General features: G+C 41.4%; 1 protein-coding gene across 4 annotated transcripts in view; it reads right to left on the bottom strand.

Moving 5' to 3' along the window:
- MAGI2 (membrane associated guanylate kinase, WW and PDZ domain containing 2) overlaps window positions 1-18,865 on the bottom strand; it is a 1,312,199-nt gene that overhangs the window by 49,166 nt on the left and 1,244,168 nt on the right. For all 4 annotated transcript variants that reach the window (XM_033088532.1, XM_033088533.1, XM_033088534.1 and 1 more), the window contains one exon: window positions 3,454-3,592. In XM_033088532.1, coding sequence (XP_032944423.1) covers window positions 3,454-3,592 — 139 coding nt within the window. The remainder of the gene's footprint in view (window positions 1-3,453; window positions 3,593-18,865) is intronic.

The following is an 18,865-nucleotide window of genomic DNA, read 5'->3' as shown; positions in this document are numbered from 1 at the left end:
GTTACCACTGTACCTTTTTTTTTTTTCCCCATTGTCCCTGCGCTTATCTTTCTGTCACAGATCACCTTAAGAAGGCAGGGTGGGAGCTTTGTATTTCTGCTGACTGAGACTGGCTTTTCCTGGGCAGGGCCCAAAGTCCAGATAAGGGTTTTGCTTCAAAGCTGTTCTGAATTCTGCAAGTACCAGAAGGAGGGCTGCTGGATCTCACTTAAAACCCTTCCATCGACTGTTGTTTTTCAGTCTCCTCGTCTTCAACGTTCGCTCTCCCAGGCTGGGTTAAGTCTGAGCAGCTCTAGCAGGTCATGTCTCTCTCCTATGGATTCTGATACCAACCCCCTTTAACCATCTTAAGGGTGGACTTTATGCCAAGTTTAGGATTTTCAAAGGCAAACAAAGGAAACTAATACAGGGTTAAACCCATAATTGACAGAATAATCAGTTTACCCTATGATTAGGGTGAATTTGGACAAAGTGGACTGTATTCTTGGTTATATCTACTGGTAAACTCAAGCATTTTGTTTTGTTTTTCTTGTTGCTATTTTATTTTGTTACCTCCCACCCCTTGGCCAATATTATTAAAATACACTTTATCTTGGACAAAAAGTTCTGTTTCATGATACAATGTGTTTTGCTGATGCTGAGAGAATGATGATGTTCCTTAGCTGTGAGCACTCCTTTTATGCGGGGGTGGGTCATGTGTACGGTCCTTGAATGTGGCCACTTCCCTGGTTTCCTCCTGGTGCAGGAAAGAGTTCCCCCAGCGAGCGTGTGACTGCTGTCCTTAGAACGGCCTGCTTGCAAAGTTGGCTGTTGGCTGGCACCCAGGACTCTGACTGGTAAATTGTCCCTACACTAATATGAACCTTTCTCTAAATGATGGGGGCATGTCACTGTACCTCGGCTGTTTGTACAGACAAGGTGGTTTATAATGAATACCCGCCTTCTTTAGGGGACTCTGGGCTTTTGGTACAGACTTGGCCTGCATGACCAGCCCGCAGTACAAACCTTGGGCGCTGAGTCTCTAATGAGCATATGTTGCTGCATTTTTGTTGGTGGGGGTAGAGTGCTCTCTGTTGATGGTGGGGGGGACTGGGGGAGAGGGAGAGAGACAAAGAGACAGAGAGACAGAGAGAGAGAGAGAGAGTAAGAAAGCCTGCATGTGGATTCCTCCAGACTCTGCCTGTATTTTGTCCCTTATGAACCCACTGTGTACCCTGACTAAATCACTGTAATAAATCTTAGCTGTGAGTACAACTATATTCTGTGCGCCAGAAGTCCTTCTAGCAAATCTCTGAATGTGTGGTCCTGGGGGCCCCTGAAACACCCCCATCATTGGTTACTATGAGATGCTAGAAATATCATTGGATGGCATTATTCTCAGAGATGCTGATCTGATCCCTAACCTTGCTTTCTCACGGGTACCCATGCATCTTTCTTTTCAGCTTAGATTTTCCGGAAGAGCTAATGTTTACTTAGTTTATGATTATTCTTTTCCTTCCCTAAAAAAGATTGCTCTCCTGTATTAAATTTGTTCTCTAGTGACAAAATCTCTAAAGTCAAAATCTATGTAAACCTAACATCAAAATTAGCTCATGAGCTCTCACATTACCAGCAGGTATGATTTAATGTTATATTTTCAAATATATTTAGAAGAAATTCTGTAATACTGCTACAGTTTTTGTCCCTCGAAAGTGTGCCCAGATGTTTAACAAACTCTCTGTATTAGTTAATTTTAGAATTTAACCTTAGATATTTTTGGGTGATATTAAGAATTAATGTTGACATGGTCTTGAATTTTTGTCTTGTTCAAAAACATGTTTTTATTTTTTCTTGAAGATGCATTGAGGCAGCTTCATTCTTATATATTACAGGTTATGCCACAGCTTGGTCAGTAGTACTGTTTTAACCGCTCATTAGTGACAAGCAACTGGTGAGACGGACCCTGAAAGCATGGACCATAGTAGGTCTATAAAAGAATAGAAAGCTTGGGATCTCCATGTTGTTCAGATTAACTTTTTAAAGATTAACTTGTTAGAACAGTAAGAATAATATTTACTCTATGAAAATTCCTTGGTGTACGTAACAGTCAGGTCATGCCATGGAGTGAAACATACTTTTAAAACGAGGTATTTTTTAGAAGTGATAGAATCTCACAGGTCACTTTGATATTACAGAATCACTTAATGCTGGAGAGTGCAAAAAGTTATCCTACTTCAAGAGTTCACATTCTTTATTAAGGGATTAATGCCAGTGCCATTTAACAAGATCAGGCCTAGGCTTATTGCTAACATGAATATTTAAAACTATTTTATTGGATCCAAGCATTACGGGTGGGAACCTGGGATGAACTATCTCCTCGGGCATAGGGTAAGCCGCACAAAAACTTCTGAATTCTTTGTGACGCTTAATATGAGGGCTTGCCAACCCTTTTTGTAGGCTTTGGGGTGTGTTTAAGACCCTGGGAACAAAGTGTTGAAGGGCTTTTGAGTTCATATATTTCAACTGAACTCAGGACTATACTGTCCTACTAAATAAGGAAGTGTTCAATTAGTATTAGGTGACTTAAGCAAAAAGCGTCATTGGAGAGGGAAAAGTACTATGTAGAACTGTTGTTGGGGGGCTTAGGGCTGGAGGGGTGAAAGTGAGAGTCAATTTATCTAGATCAACAATTTGAGCTAGTGATTCAGGTCAGCAGTTAGATCCCCTTTCCCTAATCTGGACTGGAATTATTTACACTGCTCTTCCCTGATATCTGTCCCTCTTGAGATTAATTAAAGAGCAGCTCAGGTCATGTGATGACCACCCAGCAGTCCCTTTGTAATGCCGTCAGTCGTGGGTGCCTTCGATGGGCTGCTGGGAAATAACACAGTGAACGACTTCAGAAGGTAAATCCATGAATGAAAATGCACTTCCATGCCTCCCTCGAAAGCTATCGACACACAACAGAAGTGTGAGTTCTTTGAATAGCCCTAAATGCCAAGGAAATGCAACCCTTGAATGAACTGCAGTTTCCATTTTAATCTTCATACCCTAAAGATTTCTTCTTGCTTGTTCCCTGATGCCTTTTTACACATCCTACGGGACAGTGTGACGCATGTGGGATTTTAGGAAATAATTGAGATATTACTGTGGACTCAAATGAACAGAGGATTATCAGTCAAATTACGAACGTTCAATATCTTGGTGGTGGCTGGATCTCCCAGCACACTCAGAGATGCCCTGAAAGGGTCTGTCTTTGCTCTTGGAAACATTACTTAAACTACGGGAGCAAAAGAAAGTACTCACACACATATATATCTTGTGCTTAAATGTACATATGTGCATAGATATCTATCGATAGCTAAATATATACTTAGGTAGAATGAGAGAACTGGCGTGGTTTGCTACAGAAGGACAGGCATTCACAGTACATGGAAGGAAGAGAGGAGAGGTGAATGGGAACAGGAAACGCACCGTACTCGGGGACCTGCCCCGTCCCGCGCTTCAGCAGCAGCCGCACTCTTCTTCCTCCAGATTTGATGACTTCTATCGCTCTGGCGTGTGTCATATCCCTCGTGCTCTCCCCATTGATTTCAATGATTTGATCTCCTACCTGTTCATGAAAGAAATATGAAGTCAGCCACAGATGGTTCTACTCCAGCTGTATTTCCAAAAGATGAGAAAAGCACGGTAGATTACCAGTTTCCAGAGGGCACCTGAACAACCTGTTTGCAGCCCGCTGCTTCTTAGAAGAGGCTAATCCTTGGCTGCATTCTGCATCTGACCACCAAACTTAATTTACCTTGATAGAAATTAAAACATCAGACCATAGAGGTGGTAGTGATATGTCACTTATATTTAGCCGTATGGAAGAGACTATAGTTAAACTATTTAGCTGTTTTTTTCTTTTCAAATTAGGGAATAGGTTTGATACTACAGTTCCAAATAAGCCGGCACCTTTGCTTTGAAACAAGAAGTAAATATTTTAAGGCCTTTTCATTGAATGCAGTGCCAGCTTTGGGCTTAGTGCGACATCTAATTCAGCATGTTGAATGGAATGATTGTTTTTTTGGGCCCTTCTGTGAATTTTTATTATGCATTATTTAAATTTCCCTGGTTGCTATTGTGATATTGCCTTCTTTGTAAATAGTGCTTGGTTGAGACTATTCAAGGTTGATGATGAGTTTTCTATCACCGTCCTCTGAATTAAAAATGAGATCCTCCCTTCTCCACACATTACTAGAACCCTTGCTAAATCTCCGCCATGCTCACACCTGGTTGCCAGAAGCTGTCTGGTTAAATACCAATCCCTCTTGATTTGTCAGAAATGCCTGGGTTCCATAAGCAATTCCCCTTTAGCCTTTGTGAATAGACCTTTGGAATAAAAGAGGTTCAACCACCAGCACATCATGTAACTCCCACAGCACCACTATTGTCAGGAAACTTTGAATTAAAATATGTTTCATTTCAATGCAAGTCACTTAAGACAAATTAGCCAGGAAAAGCACAATGAATTGCTCTGCAAAAATGCTATTTTAGTTGGGTCCCTTAAATAAAGCTGATCTCAGCCTAAACTCTGTAACGCAGACAGAATTGCAAGTAAATTCTCTATAGGAGAGCATTATCAAGGTGGGTGCCGCAGGCTGGGCAAGAACAGGAACAAAAAGTTGTCATCATAATGGCAATGGCACTAAAACCAGACCATCCCCCCAAAAGTGGGGGTGGGGGGTGAAGAACAAACACATGTTCCTCGTAGCAAGGAAGTAATATCTCTATCTAAAGAAGATTCTCTAGGGGTAAGGATTCCAATGCGATGAAGGGAGGCCACCCCTTTGTGTAGCATCCAGTGGCCTTTGGAAGAGGTTGGTTGGCCTCACTGCACGACTTTCACATTCCAGAGAAGAGTCATGAAAGGCAGGACTAAATTAATTTGTTTTAGGGCCAATGTTGGCAACATTTTTCTTCATGTCTCCTTAACTGTCTTCTTTCCCAAAAGACAACAGGCACAGCTTGAAGTTGAGTGGCTTGCTGGAAGCCACATATCCAAGCCAGAGGCAGATACGGGACCAATTAAACCCTCTCCCAGCAGTGCCCACTCATGACTGAAACCTCATGGCAGCAAATTAAACTGCAGAAGTAAAACAAAAGTTCTGATGAAGTTATGATAGAGAGTCTTCATTCCTAGCTGGATTCTCCTGAGCTTCAGACTCACACATCCAATTGATTACGGAACATCTTCACCTGGATGATCAGCACGCAACTCCAGTTCAACACCAGCAGACTGGGTTTAGCGTCTTCCTCCAAAGGCAGTTTTTCCTCTTGATGACTAAGGCTGGTGAATGCCATCACCATTCTTACAAGCCAGAAACCTGGGGGCCACGCAGGGCATCTCATTCCCTCAACTTGTGTGCATTTGTCTCTGCTTTCAAATTGTACCCCATTGCTGACTAGCTCAGTTCAGGCCTTTACCTGATAATCTCCTATTACCCTACCACCAATATCTTCTCCTCATTGTCACCAGTCATTCTTCTCAGGAAGATCTTCTCAAATTCATCACGCTGACTGAATCATCTAAGGTCTCCCACATGCCACCATTCTCTTTGCCTTCTCCCCATAGGTCTGGCGATCTCACAGTCTTCCTCAGGGCCAGCCCAAGCATCTTCTTCTCTGGGATACCTTCCTAGACCCAGTCTTCTTTGCAAGCAGAAGTGTCCCATTTCTGTATTCACTGCACCCCACTCTGTTGTTCCTCACATCTCATACAGTTATGCTTCTCTGTCTTCCCTCCTAGGCTTTGAGCTTATTCACTCATCAAACAATTTCTGTGCACCTATTATGTGCTAGATAGTCTACTGGAGAGATATAATAAATATAGTGATAAATGGTAAATTTCTATCTACAACATGTTCTCAACCTAGTTGGAGAGAAAGTGGGTAAATAAGATAATTATTACTCACTATATCTATGACAGAACTATTAGCAAAGTGCTAATGGAACAGAAAGGAGGGGCATCTAACTCAGAATGGGGGGGCTGGTCGTAGGGGAGCCTCCTGGAGGTGGTGACATGTCAACTAGGTTTCGAAGTATCAGTAGGAGTTCCCCAAGTGAAGGAAGAGGAAAAGCATTCTAGGTAGAGTGCAGCATATGCAAAGGCCCTAAGATTTGAGAGCATGGTATATTGGGAGAACTGTCGGTTTATTCTGCTAGTCAGGAATTCAGGCTTTATTTTAAAGGCAATAGCAAGGCACTGACAATTTTAAATAGGGAGTAACCTGACCAGGGAAGCAGAGTGATATTTAGAATCTCCCTCAGGCATCAGTATGGAGAGTGAACTGGAGAGAAAATTGGAGACTGAAGAAGGGAGTTGAAGTTGTGAGGTTATCACATCATCTATCCAAGTGAGAAATTGGGAGGCTGAGGGGAAGGAGACGATGTGGCAAATGAGGGCAGGGACTGTGTCCCATTTAACTACATGTCTCATATGGGGTGCACTGCTTATATTTGTGAATTAATGAAGTGCTTCCACAAGCCTCGTCTTGAGAACGATGGAAGGAGGGGTTATAAGTGCTCTTGACCTGAAAATCAAACCTTGACAGCCACCACTGCCTGAGGACACTTCTGTCCTGAGACTGACTGTTTCAACAAGCATCATGTGGAGGGCGAAGGGAATCTGGCGGTGTGACAGAAATAGTCACATTATTTGCACTCTGCTCACATATTTTAGTACAGCAAAACTTAGAAAATGGGATGTTTTCATTCTCTGGTGTGTTTGCTATTTTCCCTAAGAGCTCATGAGACTTCAGGGAGAAAAAATGAGCAGGGCAGAGTGAGTGGTGGGTGGGAGGGTGTGTGGGAAGTTGAGAAGCCGTGGGGCTCAAGGGCTGCCCTGGGACTTGGCTGTGGCATCTGTGTGGGAGTTTCCAGGCTGGGACTCTGGGAGGGGTCGGGGATGTTATTTTTATGGAGTTCCAAGGAGCCCCAGCTGACCTCTTGGCTCGGCAGATTTTCATAATTTCAGTTTTCCATGGAGGGTTCCCTCGGAGGGAGAAGAGAACAACTCTGGCGCCAGTGGAATGGAGGATCCTTAGCCACTTGTCTGAGACTTTCCGTCTCTCCCAAGCCCCCTCCCCGTTCCAGGGTACCAGTGCTGAGTTCCTGCCTCATTGGGAGTAATGGAAGATTGGGAATAGTCCAAACTTACTAATAGTCCAAACTTACTAATTCAGAAAAAAAAAATTCCTTTGGTGGGGGGCCGGGGGGGTGACGCTGGTCAGGTCCTGAGATGGAAATGCTGCCACTATCACAGACCTTGAATCTTACAAGGTGTTCTGGGCGTACTGCGAAAATGGGCCAACTCTGTGGGAGCTAGTGTCAGCGGTAATAAACCCACGCAGGCTCAGCCTCCAGACTCCTGTCCCTCCTCGTCAAGTGATGGATATTGTACAAAGGTTTCATTTTCATTTTCATTCTAACATCAGTATTATGTATGGTCATTTTAAATGAAACTCCCTAAATAAATTTGGGATATGATGTCTTTCACTTACATTCTCTTAGTTTCTGGACGTATTAGGAGATGGATCTGTCAAGGGGAAGAAGAGGCTCTCTCAAGCTCCCTCATTACTTTCCCAACTTGTGTGACTTTGCTGCAGCCGTGAGGGTGCTGCCTGTTGAAGGGTGTCACTTTCCTACGTTACATGTGAATCAGTTGGGGGAATTAATTTGATAAAACCAATGGAATATGTGCTGCCTTTTCAGGGATTATAAAAAAGACGAGTTGTGACTCAGATGTAGTCTTTTCTTTCCATCCTCTCCACCATGGAACTGATCTGTGTTACTAAAATGAAACTATAAAGATCTCCTCCACTTGTTCTTAGAGAATTTTTAAAACATCAAGTTCTAGTTAGACCTGAGACAGAGAGGGGGTCTTGTGGGGGTGGGGAGAAAAAGAAAAAGGAGGAGGAGGAAGGGATGGAGAGAGAGAGAGAGAGAGAGAGAGAGAGAGAGAGAGAGAGAGAGAGAGAGAGAGAGAGAGAGAGAGACCCAAACCAGATAAAGGTAGTGGGTCAAAGATAGTGGGTGGGAAATGCATGTGGGTCAAAGAGACATTAAATTTAGGAAAATAACTGAAGAAGTTAAGATGAATTCTGGGCTTTTTTTTAGTGGAAGGAATACTTTTATCTGTGGTCCCCTTGAGGCAACTAATAACCTCGCAGCAATGTCTTAGGGGCAAAGTGAGTGACATAGGACGGCCTGGCACAGCCTAACAAGTTCTGCATTTCTGTGCATACATCACGGCAGAGTTACCAAATCCTTGAACTTGCTTGGAGCTCTTCTGGTAAAATTTTTCTCTTCTTATTGGAAAGCCAAGGCAGATAAAGGTAAAAATTTCAATATTTCTTAAGTGGTTAATAGTTGAAGTTGCAAGAAAAAATGTAAACTCTGTACTGTGTGCAGTTTTGTAGCCAAGTCATATGAGAAGTATTTGGTTTGGCTCGCTGAAGTCTTTCTAAGAACTAGATCCATCCTGGAACTGCTTCAGCCCTGAGTCACGGTCGTCTCCGCTCAAGGCTTGCTTGGACATCTCCGCAAATGTGCTTAGTTGGTTGAATCAGTTAATTGCCCTCAGATTACTGCTGTACCCTGAGAACCTATTTCACATGATTGTACACGACTGAAATGATTCTAGATTATAACCGGGTGTGAGGAATTGAGCTCCTTTAGAATTTCATACAATAAACAATGGATATCTCTAGTCTTTATTTCATGAAAGACAGCTGTGGACCATTTTCGTGGCTAATGAGCTGAGGTCACAGGTTATCTCCATCCGAATTCTTCACTTGCAGTCTGGTTTCTCCTGCTGACTCCAGACCCCTCATGGGAAGAGAACATACCTGCTGTCTTTATGTCATCTGTACCTGTCACAATTCCTGACAAGTAGGCTCCTGGTTCATTACTGTTGAGGATGTGAACGTTATTTTCAGTAATAGTAGCAGTCTTTGTTCTCACTACATAGTAAGTTCAGTTCAAGTGCAGCTCAGCATATCTTAACCTTTCTTGCAATACTGCCTGAAGCACTTCCAGCTAAACCATAACAATTTCAATAGTATTTACAGGACACCAAATGAGGTTTCAGTAATGGTGACCTACCTAAATTGTTAGAGACAGGTCAAGTTACAGGAAACAAATGCTAAAGGATTGAGAGCAGTAGGAATGGAGTCTGAGTCTGAATGAAATCATAAAGTGCTAGGAGAAAAACAAGTCAGAATTAGAGTCCTCACTGCTGCCTGCCGCAGGCTCTGTCCCTGGGGCTCTGACAAGAGGACTTGGACCACGCTGGAACAAAGGACAGGCTGATTTTCCAATTGATGGTGGTGACCTTTAATATGTAATGACTATTTTCACAATTCACCTTTGCTAGATATTATTTAATCACCATTACAGTTAGATAGCATTTTATCACCATTACGGTAAAAATATTCTCCAAGGGGTTACACCGAGTGTTTTGGTTAACCTTCCCATTTCTTCCATTAGATTTGTGATTGAATTAGATGGGATCCCAGTGCCTATTATAGGACCTGGCTATTGCTTTAAATGGTCATGTACAGTTGCTTCAGTAAGACATAAGAGGCCATCAGGTAAGCGGGTTTTTCCAGCTTGAAAACATCTAACCCAATTGGAAGTTGAAACACATTTTGAGAACAGCAAAATTCTGCGAATTTTATTTGCCTCAATTGATTTATATGTTGAAAACTGGCTGAGGCTCTCTTTATACTATATTCTAGATGGTAACCACTTAAAAAGAAAACTTCCCAACATCTCTCAGAAAACCTCATCCAAATAGAAGTGTGAAATAGTCCTTGTGGATTTCCAGGAAGGTCCTTAATCAAGGTTATGCCTGAGCACAAACCTGCTTGGGAGGGTCATGAAGGTGAGGAGAACCAGTGGGCATAAGAAGTCATAGGCTGCTGCAGAAGTCGGAGGGTTTATCACTTGATGTGGGTGTTGTACCTTATTCCATCTTTTTCATTACTTGTGAATTCACCCGTTAGAAAAGACTGAGTCACAGCTCAAAAAATTTTCAGTCTTTGACTTTTGTAGTGGAACTGGTGACTTGGCTGGTCATTCAAATCAGGGGTTCAGCTTTGCTGGGGGTTCAAGGGGAGCTCTTCATCTAGGAGCCTCCATTTCTCATGCTTCCTTTTAAAATCCTCGAAATCAAAATATGGAAATGTATGTGAAGTTTAAAGATGATGCAGTGCTCAGTTGTGGAAGTCAGGTCTAAATTATAATTTGGTGTCTTTCTCACAAAATTTTTCTTTTCTCCTTGTCAAATATTAATCAACATTAATTTCATACTGAGAATTTTATTAGATTGCTCCTTTCTAAATCTCCTGACTTTTCCAGCGCTTTTAATTGATGGCAATGTTGAATTCTTCAAGTCCTCCTCTCCCCTGCTCGATGCGTGCCCTCTGGGTGATTTCTTCCTACCATTCTAAAGTGTTTCTCTTTCTGTGCCTTTGTGCATGCTGTTCCCTTTGTGCATGCTGTTCTCTTTGTGCATGCTGTTCCCTTTGCCCCCTCCCTTCAAACGGCTGAGTCCTTCTCATCCTTTAGGACAAAGTCCAGGTATCACCACATCCAGGAATTCTTCCATGATCGCACCAGCCTGGGTTGCGTGCCTTTCCTCAGCATTTCTTTAAAAGTATTGACCTTTGCCTGTCACTATATTGTAAGTTCTCCAAGGGCAGGGACTCAGCCACATGGGCAATATCCTGATATATACGCTGAATGAATGGATGAATTAGTGAAAGAAGGAATTTTTCAGAAGTTGTTTTTTTGACTCTACGCTCCTTATTGTTTAAACCAAATTTAAACAAGATCTGTAAAGAGTTTTTAAATTTAGTTTCATGATGTATATCAATCAGGCTTGACCATGATCAAATACTATAAAGTGCATGGAAGTGCCTTGTACACTTTAAACTATACAAATATAATCTTTTATTATTAATTAAAGTAGTTATCATCCTCATCATCCTCATCATCAAACATAATGGTAGAAGAAAGAAAAAAATGAAACAGTGGTAAGCTTTTCATAATGAATCTAGAGAGAAGCAGATGAGCTACTAAGGATATTTAATGGGGAAATGAAGCAAATGCTTTTTCTAAAAAATGTCACTGGGAAGTTAAAAACTCAAAAAATCTTCTGTTGGTTTGGTAAGTACTGCCTTTTATGAATTCTATAAGAAGTCAATGCTACTTTTTATTCTATGATTTTTAGATAAATAATTCTTAGAAAAAGAATCTCATTGAATGCTGAACAGACGACACAAACCCTAAGCTAAGAAAGAGGGATAACTGCAAATTTGGTCACAGACATGAAAGCAGAGAAAGACTTTAAAGACAAGCTGATTGAAGCAAAATATTTTCTTCAAGGAAAAAACACAACCCTTCCATTTTCACATGCCAGTTTGACTGCTCAGGCAAGAAGAAGAGACTGGGGAAATATCTTAAAATTATCTGTCTGAGCAAGAATAGAAAGCTATCGTTGGCAGCTCAGCTAGTGGCTTATCCATTTGCTCAGAAATCACTTAGGATAGGTCATGAAGTCAGTCTCTCTAGTTAACTGATAAATAAACAAAAGGATATTAAAGAGGAAACTTGATATTGTGGACTCTATGTAGGCTATTTCCCTTCCATGGATGTAATTGAGAGAAAAATGAGCGATTATTATTTTGAACGTTTATCTAATCAGATATATTTATTTTCCAGATGCAAGCATTAGGCTTTGTGCAGTAACTGCAATATTGACACAGGATAACAATTCCTTCTTTTCCTGAAGCCAACCAACTTGCATGCTCCATTTACATTGACTTTGTGTGTGTGCCAGTTCCAGACCTGACATGTTAACAGTGTGAATTAGAGCGTGAAAATGCATATCAAAATGGGTGGTGGTGTGTCAGTCAGCTGGTATGTTGCAGATAGTTTAATGACGGGACTATTTCAGAGATGTGGGCAGGGTTAGGACAACCGAAGAGGGTTGTTGAGGCACCGAAGGATAAACATGGTAGATGCCATGGAAACCGATTTGGAATTCTGACCTCCTGAACTGTAAGATAATAAGTTTGTATTGCTTTAAGCCACTGTTTGTGGTAATTTGTTACAGCAGGAATAGAACATGAATACACTTTCTCTCTCTCTGCCCTCCGATCTCCTACTAGTGCTTCTCATTGGCCAGATCCAAGAGGGAATTAGAGGGCAGGAGAGCTTGCGTGACTCAAACAGTCTCCCAGGACTCAGAATAGGCTATAGATGGAAAGAGAATGGATCTGGGGGAGGAGGTGGGACAAAAGAAGCACAAATACTGGGGTGGAGTGGATGTGGGACGGAGATAAATTGTAAAACAATGTATATGATACATGAAGGTTGGTGTGGTCTGAATGTTTGTGTCCCCGCTCCCCCCAAAATTCATATGTTGATATATTAACCCCCGAAGTGATGGTATTAGGTGGGGCATTTGGGAGGTGATTAGGTTCTCAGGGCAGAGCCCTCATGAATGGGGTTAGTGCTCTTTTGAAAGAGACCCCAGAGAGCTTCCTCTTCCCTTCCACCATGTGAGAACCCAGCAAGGAAACACCATCACTGAACCGAGAAGTGGTTCTTCACCAGACACTGAATCTGCCAGTGCCTTGATCTTGGACTTGCAGCCTCCAGAACAATGAGAAATAAATTCCTGTTGTTTATGAGCCACCCAGTCTGTGGTATTTTATTATAGCAGCCTGAACGGAAACCTTTATTTCAATATTTCATTTTTATACAGATATTCTCTTAAGATATCATTATAGAAACATAAGTGGCGTTGGAGTTACTGAGTTGAATTTGCTTTTAAAATTTGCTAAAGATTTCAGAGTTGCCTTTGCATCTAGTCAGCTCCCAAGCCCCATCAATTCCTCGCACTCTGTCTGCAGTAATTGCCTGTCATTTCCTGTTTCTCTTGCCTCCATTTGCCATTCACTAGTCTTCTCTTCTTCCTCCTCTTTCAGTCCGTAGGGTTGCCACTGCTGTCTTTTAAAGCTCACCTCTGCTTTGGTCTCTCTCCTCCTCAAACACCTAACCTCCTCCTCCGTACTTCTTGGACAGAATCCAACTTCCTGACACAGTGTGAAGACTGTCCAGGACCTTGTCTCCAACCTTCCAGCTATCCCTGCCATTCTCCTAGGGTTAACGTGGCCTTGCTTCTCAGTCCTCCACTCTTCACTGGGTTTTTCTGCCTTCTATTTTTGCCCTCACCTCTGCTAGTTATTCTTGCCATTCTTGCTGACTTTTCCAAGCTTATCTTGTAACCATGACCATTTTCAAGGCTCCACTCAAATCCTCCATGAAGGGTCACTGGTCGCTCCAGGGGAAATTTGTCCTCCTGTCTCGGTATCCACCACGCAGTAGTACGCCTCTCTTGTAGCTCTTATTGCAACCCGGCCTCTCATTCCAGTTCTCTGTATTTATTCTCCCCACCATCATTTCTGCACCTATGAAATTATAAACTCCTGGAAAGAGGGATAGTATCTTGGTACTCTCTAGTAGTAGCTAACATATTGCTTTAAAATAATTGATAATAAAAAGTTACTCATAGTGGGGACAAAAATTATTACTGTGTAAGGTATAAAATGATTAATGGAAGATGGAGGGTCTTTGGGGGGAGTTGTGGGTGTGTGTGAGTTTGAGAGAGAAGTTGCTTTGAAGTCAGGACATTTCGAGGGCAGTCTGTGCTCTGCTCACTGTTGTTTCTCCACTGTTGACTAAGGTGCCTAGCATGGGATAAAAGCCTCATAAACATTTCTTAAATGAATGAATAAATGCTATCTACTTCAATTTGGCCAAGGCTAATGTTGAATTCTATGAGAATGAAATCTTAACGAAAGTCCCTAACACCTATAACATGAAGAAGGTGAAAGTGTATAAAAGTGAAAACAACACAATTTTCTTCTACTTGCAATGAGAAGCGAGTGTAGAAACAGCAATGTTTCACCAGGAACCAGCTGAAGAAGACCCAGCCACAAGGTGGAGGCATCTCTTTTCTTTTTGTCATAAACATGTCATTGCTGGCATAACTGGCTGAAAGCAGACATATTGATTTTTGCATTTACTGAGTCCTATGAAGAAGCACTGGGAAATAAATTCATATGGGACTTATACTTCCCACAGTACAGCTTCAGGGCAGAGATCACATTTTACAATATAGTATCTTTTACTTCTACAATATCCTTTGTAGCATCTAGCATAGTACTGACTGGTGCGTCAGAGAGAGCGAGAGCCAGAGAAAGAGAGAGAACATGAGAGACAATGATTGGTTGATTGATTGATTTGGAGTAAAGTAAATAAAGGAAGCAGTTCCTGATAATACACCCACTAAAGCATACACAGAGACACTGAGGGCAAGGAGTCCATTTTGTTAATCTTTTAATCTCTCATTTCTATTATCCTCATTTTAAGGCGAGGATGCTGAGCTTCAGGGAGGACTAGGGATTTGTGAAAGGCTGCATAGCTTATAAGTGGAGGTAACAAGACAAGATGCAGGTTCTCTGATTCCCAAACCCAGGACTCCTTACTCCTTCTGAGGTTGCTTCAGCATTGTTGAGGAGGGGAGAAAGGCACAAAAGTAGGTAGTAGGTTTTTAATTACAAGTATATACGCGTTCTTCAGAGTTAAACTTTCATCAACAAGAAACTAAGATGTTTGTGATTTATTATTAACTTTTGGTATATTGTTTAGAAATACACACATAATCATGTGTCACAAAGAACTTTGAAGACAAGGGTCACCGAAGCCTGAATAGGATGAGGAAGAAGGCCTCGTGAAAAGTGTAGTGAGAATATAATCGTAAATAAACCTAGTTAGCGGTTTATGGGTCTTCACTTCCCTAATTACATCAACTACTTTCTCCTTGAATTAATATCATTTTGGTTTCAGATCAACAGAATAATAGATGTCCTTGTGGCAGTTTTAACATGCACAAAGAATACGTATATAAAGCAGAAAAACTCACGTCTCTGGGGTCGATTGTCTTTGTTTGGTCTTAATGAAAATGCAGTCTTTTTTTAATAGCTTAATTTTAAGACTGCTCTCTAGAGGATCATTACTCACTGGCACAATATTCAATTGTACTGGCAATGGATGTGTGGATTACAATAATTTTTCTATTGATATGCTAACATTGAATAAACAGAAAGAGTAGAATTGTATCACTATCATTTTGATGCACAAAATAAACATTATCCACTTTATTTTCTTTTACTATTTAAAGTCACATATTAATTACTTAAATTTTACAACTAGGAATGTAGCCAAGTGTCTAAAAAATCTTGTTTCTGTTCAAGTTAATTCAGACTGTCCATCCATGCATGAGAACAGCTGAGCTATGAAATTGGGCAGCATGTTTTCTGGCAATAATGAGGAGATAATATTCCTTAGGAGTATTTAAGTGACATCACTATCGATAGGTTAATTGGAAATAAAAATGTAAAGCTTTTTTAAATCACTAGAATAAAAAGCCTCTAGTTTGTTGTAGCTCCACAATACACTTTTTGAACTCTCCTGACTTTGCAGTTTAGGTTAATAACTGTCTGATTAATGTAACTGTGGCTGCTCTCAGAATTCCACATGCATCCCATGGCATATGAACCATTTTCAAAAGGAGACTTTCCCACTTATATCATGATCACAGTCATTTTGCTCCCTCTAAGCCTTTACCAAATTCTTAGAAAATGATTACTGCATACAATGAAATACATGGAATATTGGGTGGTGAAAATAAGTGCAATTTGATTTCTGGTTAAGATGTCAAAGTCAGTGAACACTGTGCTTGCCTCTCCTCATGACCACATCAAAATTACAACTAAATTACAGAACAACCATCATTGAGAATTGCCTGAAGTCTAGCTGACCGGAAGCCCTACAACTACGGACAAACAGAAGAAGCCACCTCGAGACTTGTAGGAGGGGCAGAGACACAGAACAGGCTAGTCCTACATCTGAGTGTGACCATTAAAAATTGGGAGGGATATCTCAGCTATGGAGGTTCTCCTGAGGAGCGAGGGATCCCAGCCCCACACCAGGCTCCCCAGTCCAGGATTCCAGTGTCAGGGAGAGGAGTCCCCATAACTTCTGGCTGTGAAAACCAGCAGGAATTGTGACTGAGTGACACAGAGGGCAGCTGCATTCCCAGGCACTCCTATTAAAGGGCTCATGCACAGACTTATTCGCTGACAAACTCACTCACTCTGAGTTCCAATGCTGGGACAGCAGCTTGAAAGGTGCCAGCAATATACAGGGAGGAATTGAATTGTCTAGCTTCAGGATGAGGGCTGCAGGGGCAACTACTACTGCACAGAGGAGCTGGCAGAAGCCATTGTTTCTTTGTTGAGCCCTTCCTCTCCCTGCGTGCAGACACACACAGATGCCTTATCTGAGTCTCCATCAAACTGGCTATCACCTAGTGATTTCCTGAGACCCCACCCAACTTTCAGGCACACCTAGGCCGCTTCCAATGACTTTTCCCATACAAATCACCTGTCTTAGCTGATGCTTCGGACTTTCCCAAAATCTCTCAAAAGTTCACAAAATCCAAACAAGCAGGATATGGCTGCGGCATGTCCCATACCTCTGGTTGAACTGCTCCAAGCCCAGTTCTAGTGACAGCCAGCCTCAGTTTGAGGCTTGGCCTCTCAAGGCACCTCAAAGCTCAGGGAGAGTGGCGACCATCGGCAGATTGCTTTGTGGCTCATATCAGGTGACCCTGGGCAGAGCACAAGCTGTGTCTAAACTTGGCCGACAGCAGGTTCCCTCCCAGGAGACCCCAGGACTGGCACACCCAGTGGCCAGCTTTGGATCAAGTTGGAGCATCACCTAGCCAAGGATGACACATACAAAGGGCAGACTGGGCAGACACCAGAGACCCATTAAAGCAAACCCTGCTCAGTCTTTGCACCACAGCTCCTCCACTGTAGTCAAGTCTAGTCCTCACAACCAATCAGCCTGAGGGTCAGCCTCCCATTGATGTGCAAATAACAATCAAGGCTCAACTACAAGAGGAGGGCACACACAACCCACACAAGGGACAAACCTGGAGCACCCAGCTCTGGTGACCAGGGAGACTGCACCACTGTGTCCCACAGGACATCTACTACATAAGGTCACTCTACTAAGACTGGACTAAATAAAATGGAAAGAAGAAATCTAACAGATGCAGAGTTACAAACACTAATTATAAGGATGCTCAATGATCTCAGGGAGAACTTCAACCAAGAGATAGAAAACATAAAAGTGGAGATAGAAGAGATAAAAAAAATCAGAAATAAAGAATACAATAATGAAAATGAAGAATACATTACAAGGAATCAACAGTAGATTAGATGAAGCAGAGGAATAAATCAGTGATTTAGAAGATAAGGTAGCAGAAAACACTCAGTCAGAAGAACAAAAGGAAAAAGAATCCAAAAAAATAAGGATAATTTAAGGCACCTCTTGGACAACATAAAGCATACTAACATTCACATCATCGGGGTACCAGAAGGAGAAAAGAGAGCAAAGAATTGAAAACCTATTTGAAGGAATAATGGTGGAAAACTTACCTAATCTGGTAAAGGGAAGAGACATACAAGCCCAGGAAGGGCAGAATCCCAAATAAGATGAACCCAAAAAGGCCCACACCAAGAAACATCACAACCAAAATGCCAAAGGCTAAAGGTAAAGAGAGAATCTTAAAAACAGCAAGAGAAAAGCAGTTAGTTACCTACAAGGGAGTCCCCATAAGACTGTCAGCTGGTTTCTCAACAGAAACTTGTAGGTAGGTCAGAAGAGATTGGCAGGAAATATTCAAAGTGATGAAAAGTAACTACCTACAACCAAGATTACTCTACGCAGCAAAGCTATCATTTAGAATTGGACTGACAAAGAGCTTCCCAGACAAGAAAAAGCTAAAGGAGTTCATCACCACTAAACCAGCATTACAAGGAATCTTTGAGGGACTTCTTTAAGATAAATAAATAAATGAATAAATGAATGAATAAATAAATAAATAAATAAATAAATAAATAAATAAAATAATAGAATGGAAAGAACAACATATCTATCAACAATTACGTTCAATGTAAATGGATTAAATGCTCCACTCAAAAGACATAAGAGAGCTGAATGGATAAGAAAACAAGACCCTTACATATGCTGCCTACAAGAGACTCACTTCAGATCGAAAGTAAAAGGATGGGAAAAACATATTTCATGAAAATGGAAACAAACAAAAAAGTTTAGGTAGCAATACTTATATCACACAAAATGGATTTTAAAACAAAGCTATACCAACAGACAAAGAAGGACTCAGTAATCCCACTTCTGGGTGTTTATATGAATAAACACAAAACGCTACTTCAAGGGGACAAGTGCATCCATATATTCATTGCGGCATTGTTTATAATTCCAGGTCTTGAGTGTATTTTCTGGTCTGTCTTTGGTTCCTGCCTTGGACTATGGCCCTTGTCATCTCTTCCATTCTATTTCTTGCACTTCCAAGCAATCTTTGAATATCTCTCAGTATCGCCCCTCAAACCTGAGTTCACCATTATATTGCTCTTTTTGGAGGCTGATACCTTCTATGTTGTATCTATACAATCTTATGTTATTTGTGGTATGATTCTGCCTAGTCATTTGGCAAATAAAGGCCACTCATCACCAAAAGGACTGCATATAAACCCATGAAGGGAAACCCTCAAATTCATCACCATTCCTAGAACAACAATTCTGCAGGCTTATCCTGATGGAGAAATCTTGTTTTTTTGTCAACTTTATTTTCCAAGGATATCACATTACTAATGTAATGTGTTTGTTTGAAGTGTCT

Source organism: Rhinolophus ferrumequinum, chromosome 20 (genome assembly GCF_004115265.2).
Source record: "Rhinolophus ferrumequinum isolate MPI-CBG mRhiFer1 chromosome 20, mRhiFer1_v1.p, whole genome shotgun sequence".
In the NCBI taxonomy this organism is placed as follows: domain Eukaryota; kingdom Metazoa; phylum Chordata; class Mammalia; order Chiroptera; family Rhinolophidae; genus Rhinolophus; species Rhinolophus ferrumequinum.
This window is presented reverse-complemented; position numbering and strand designations above follow the sequence as displayed.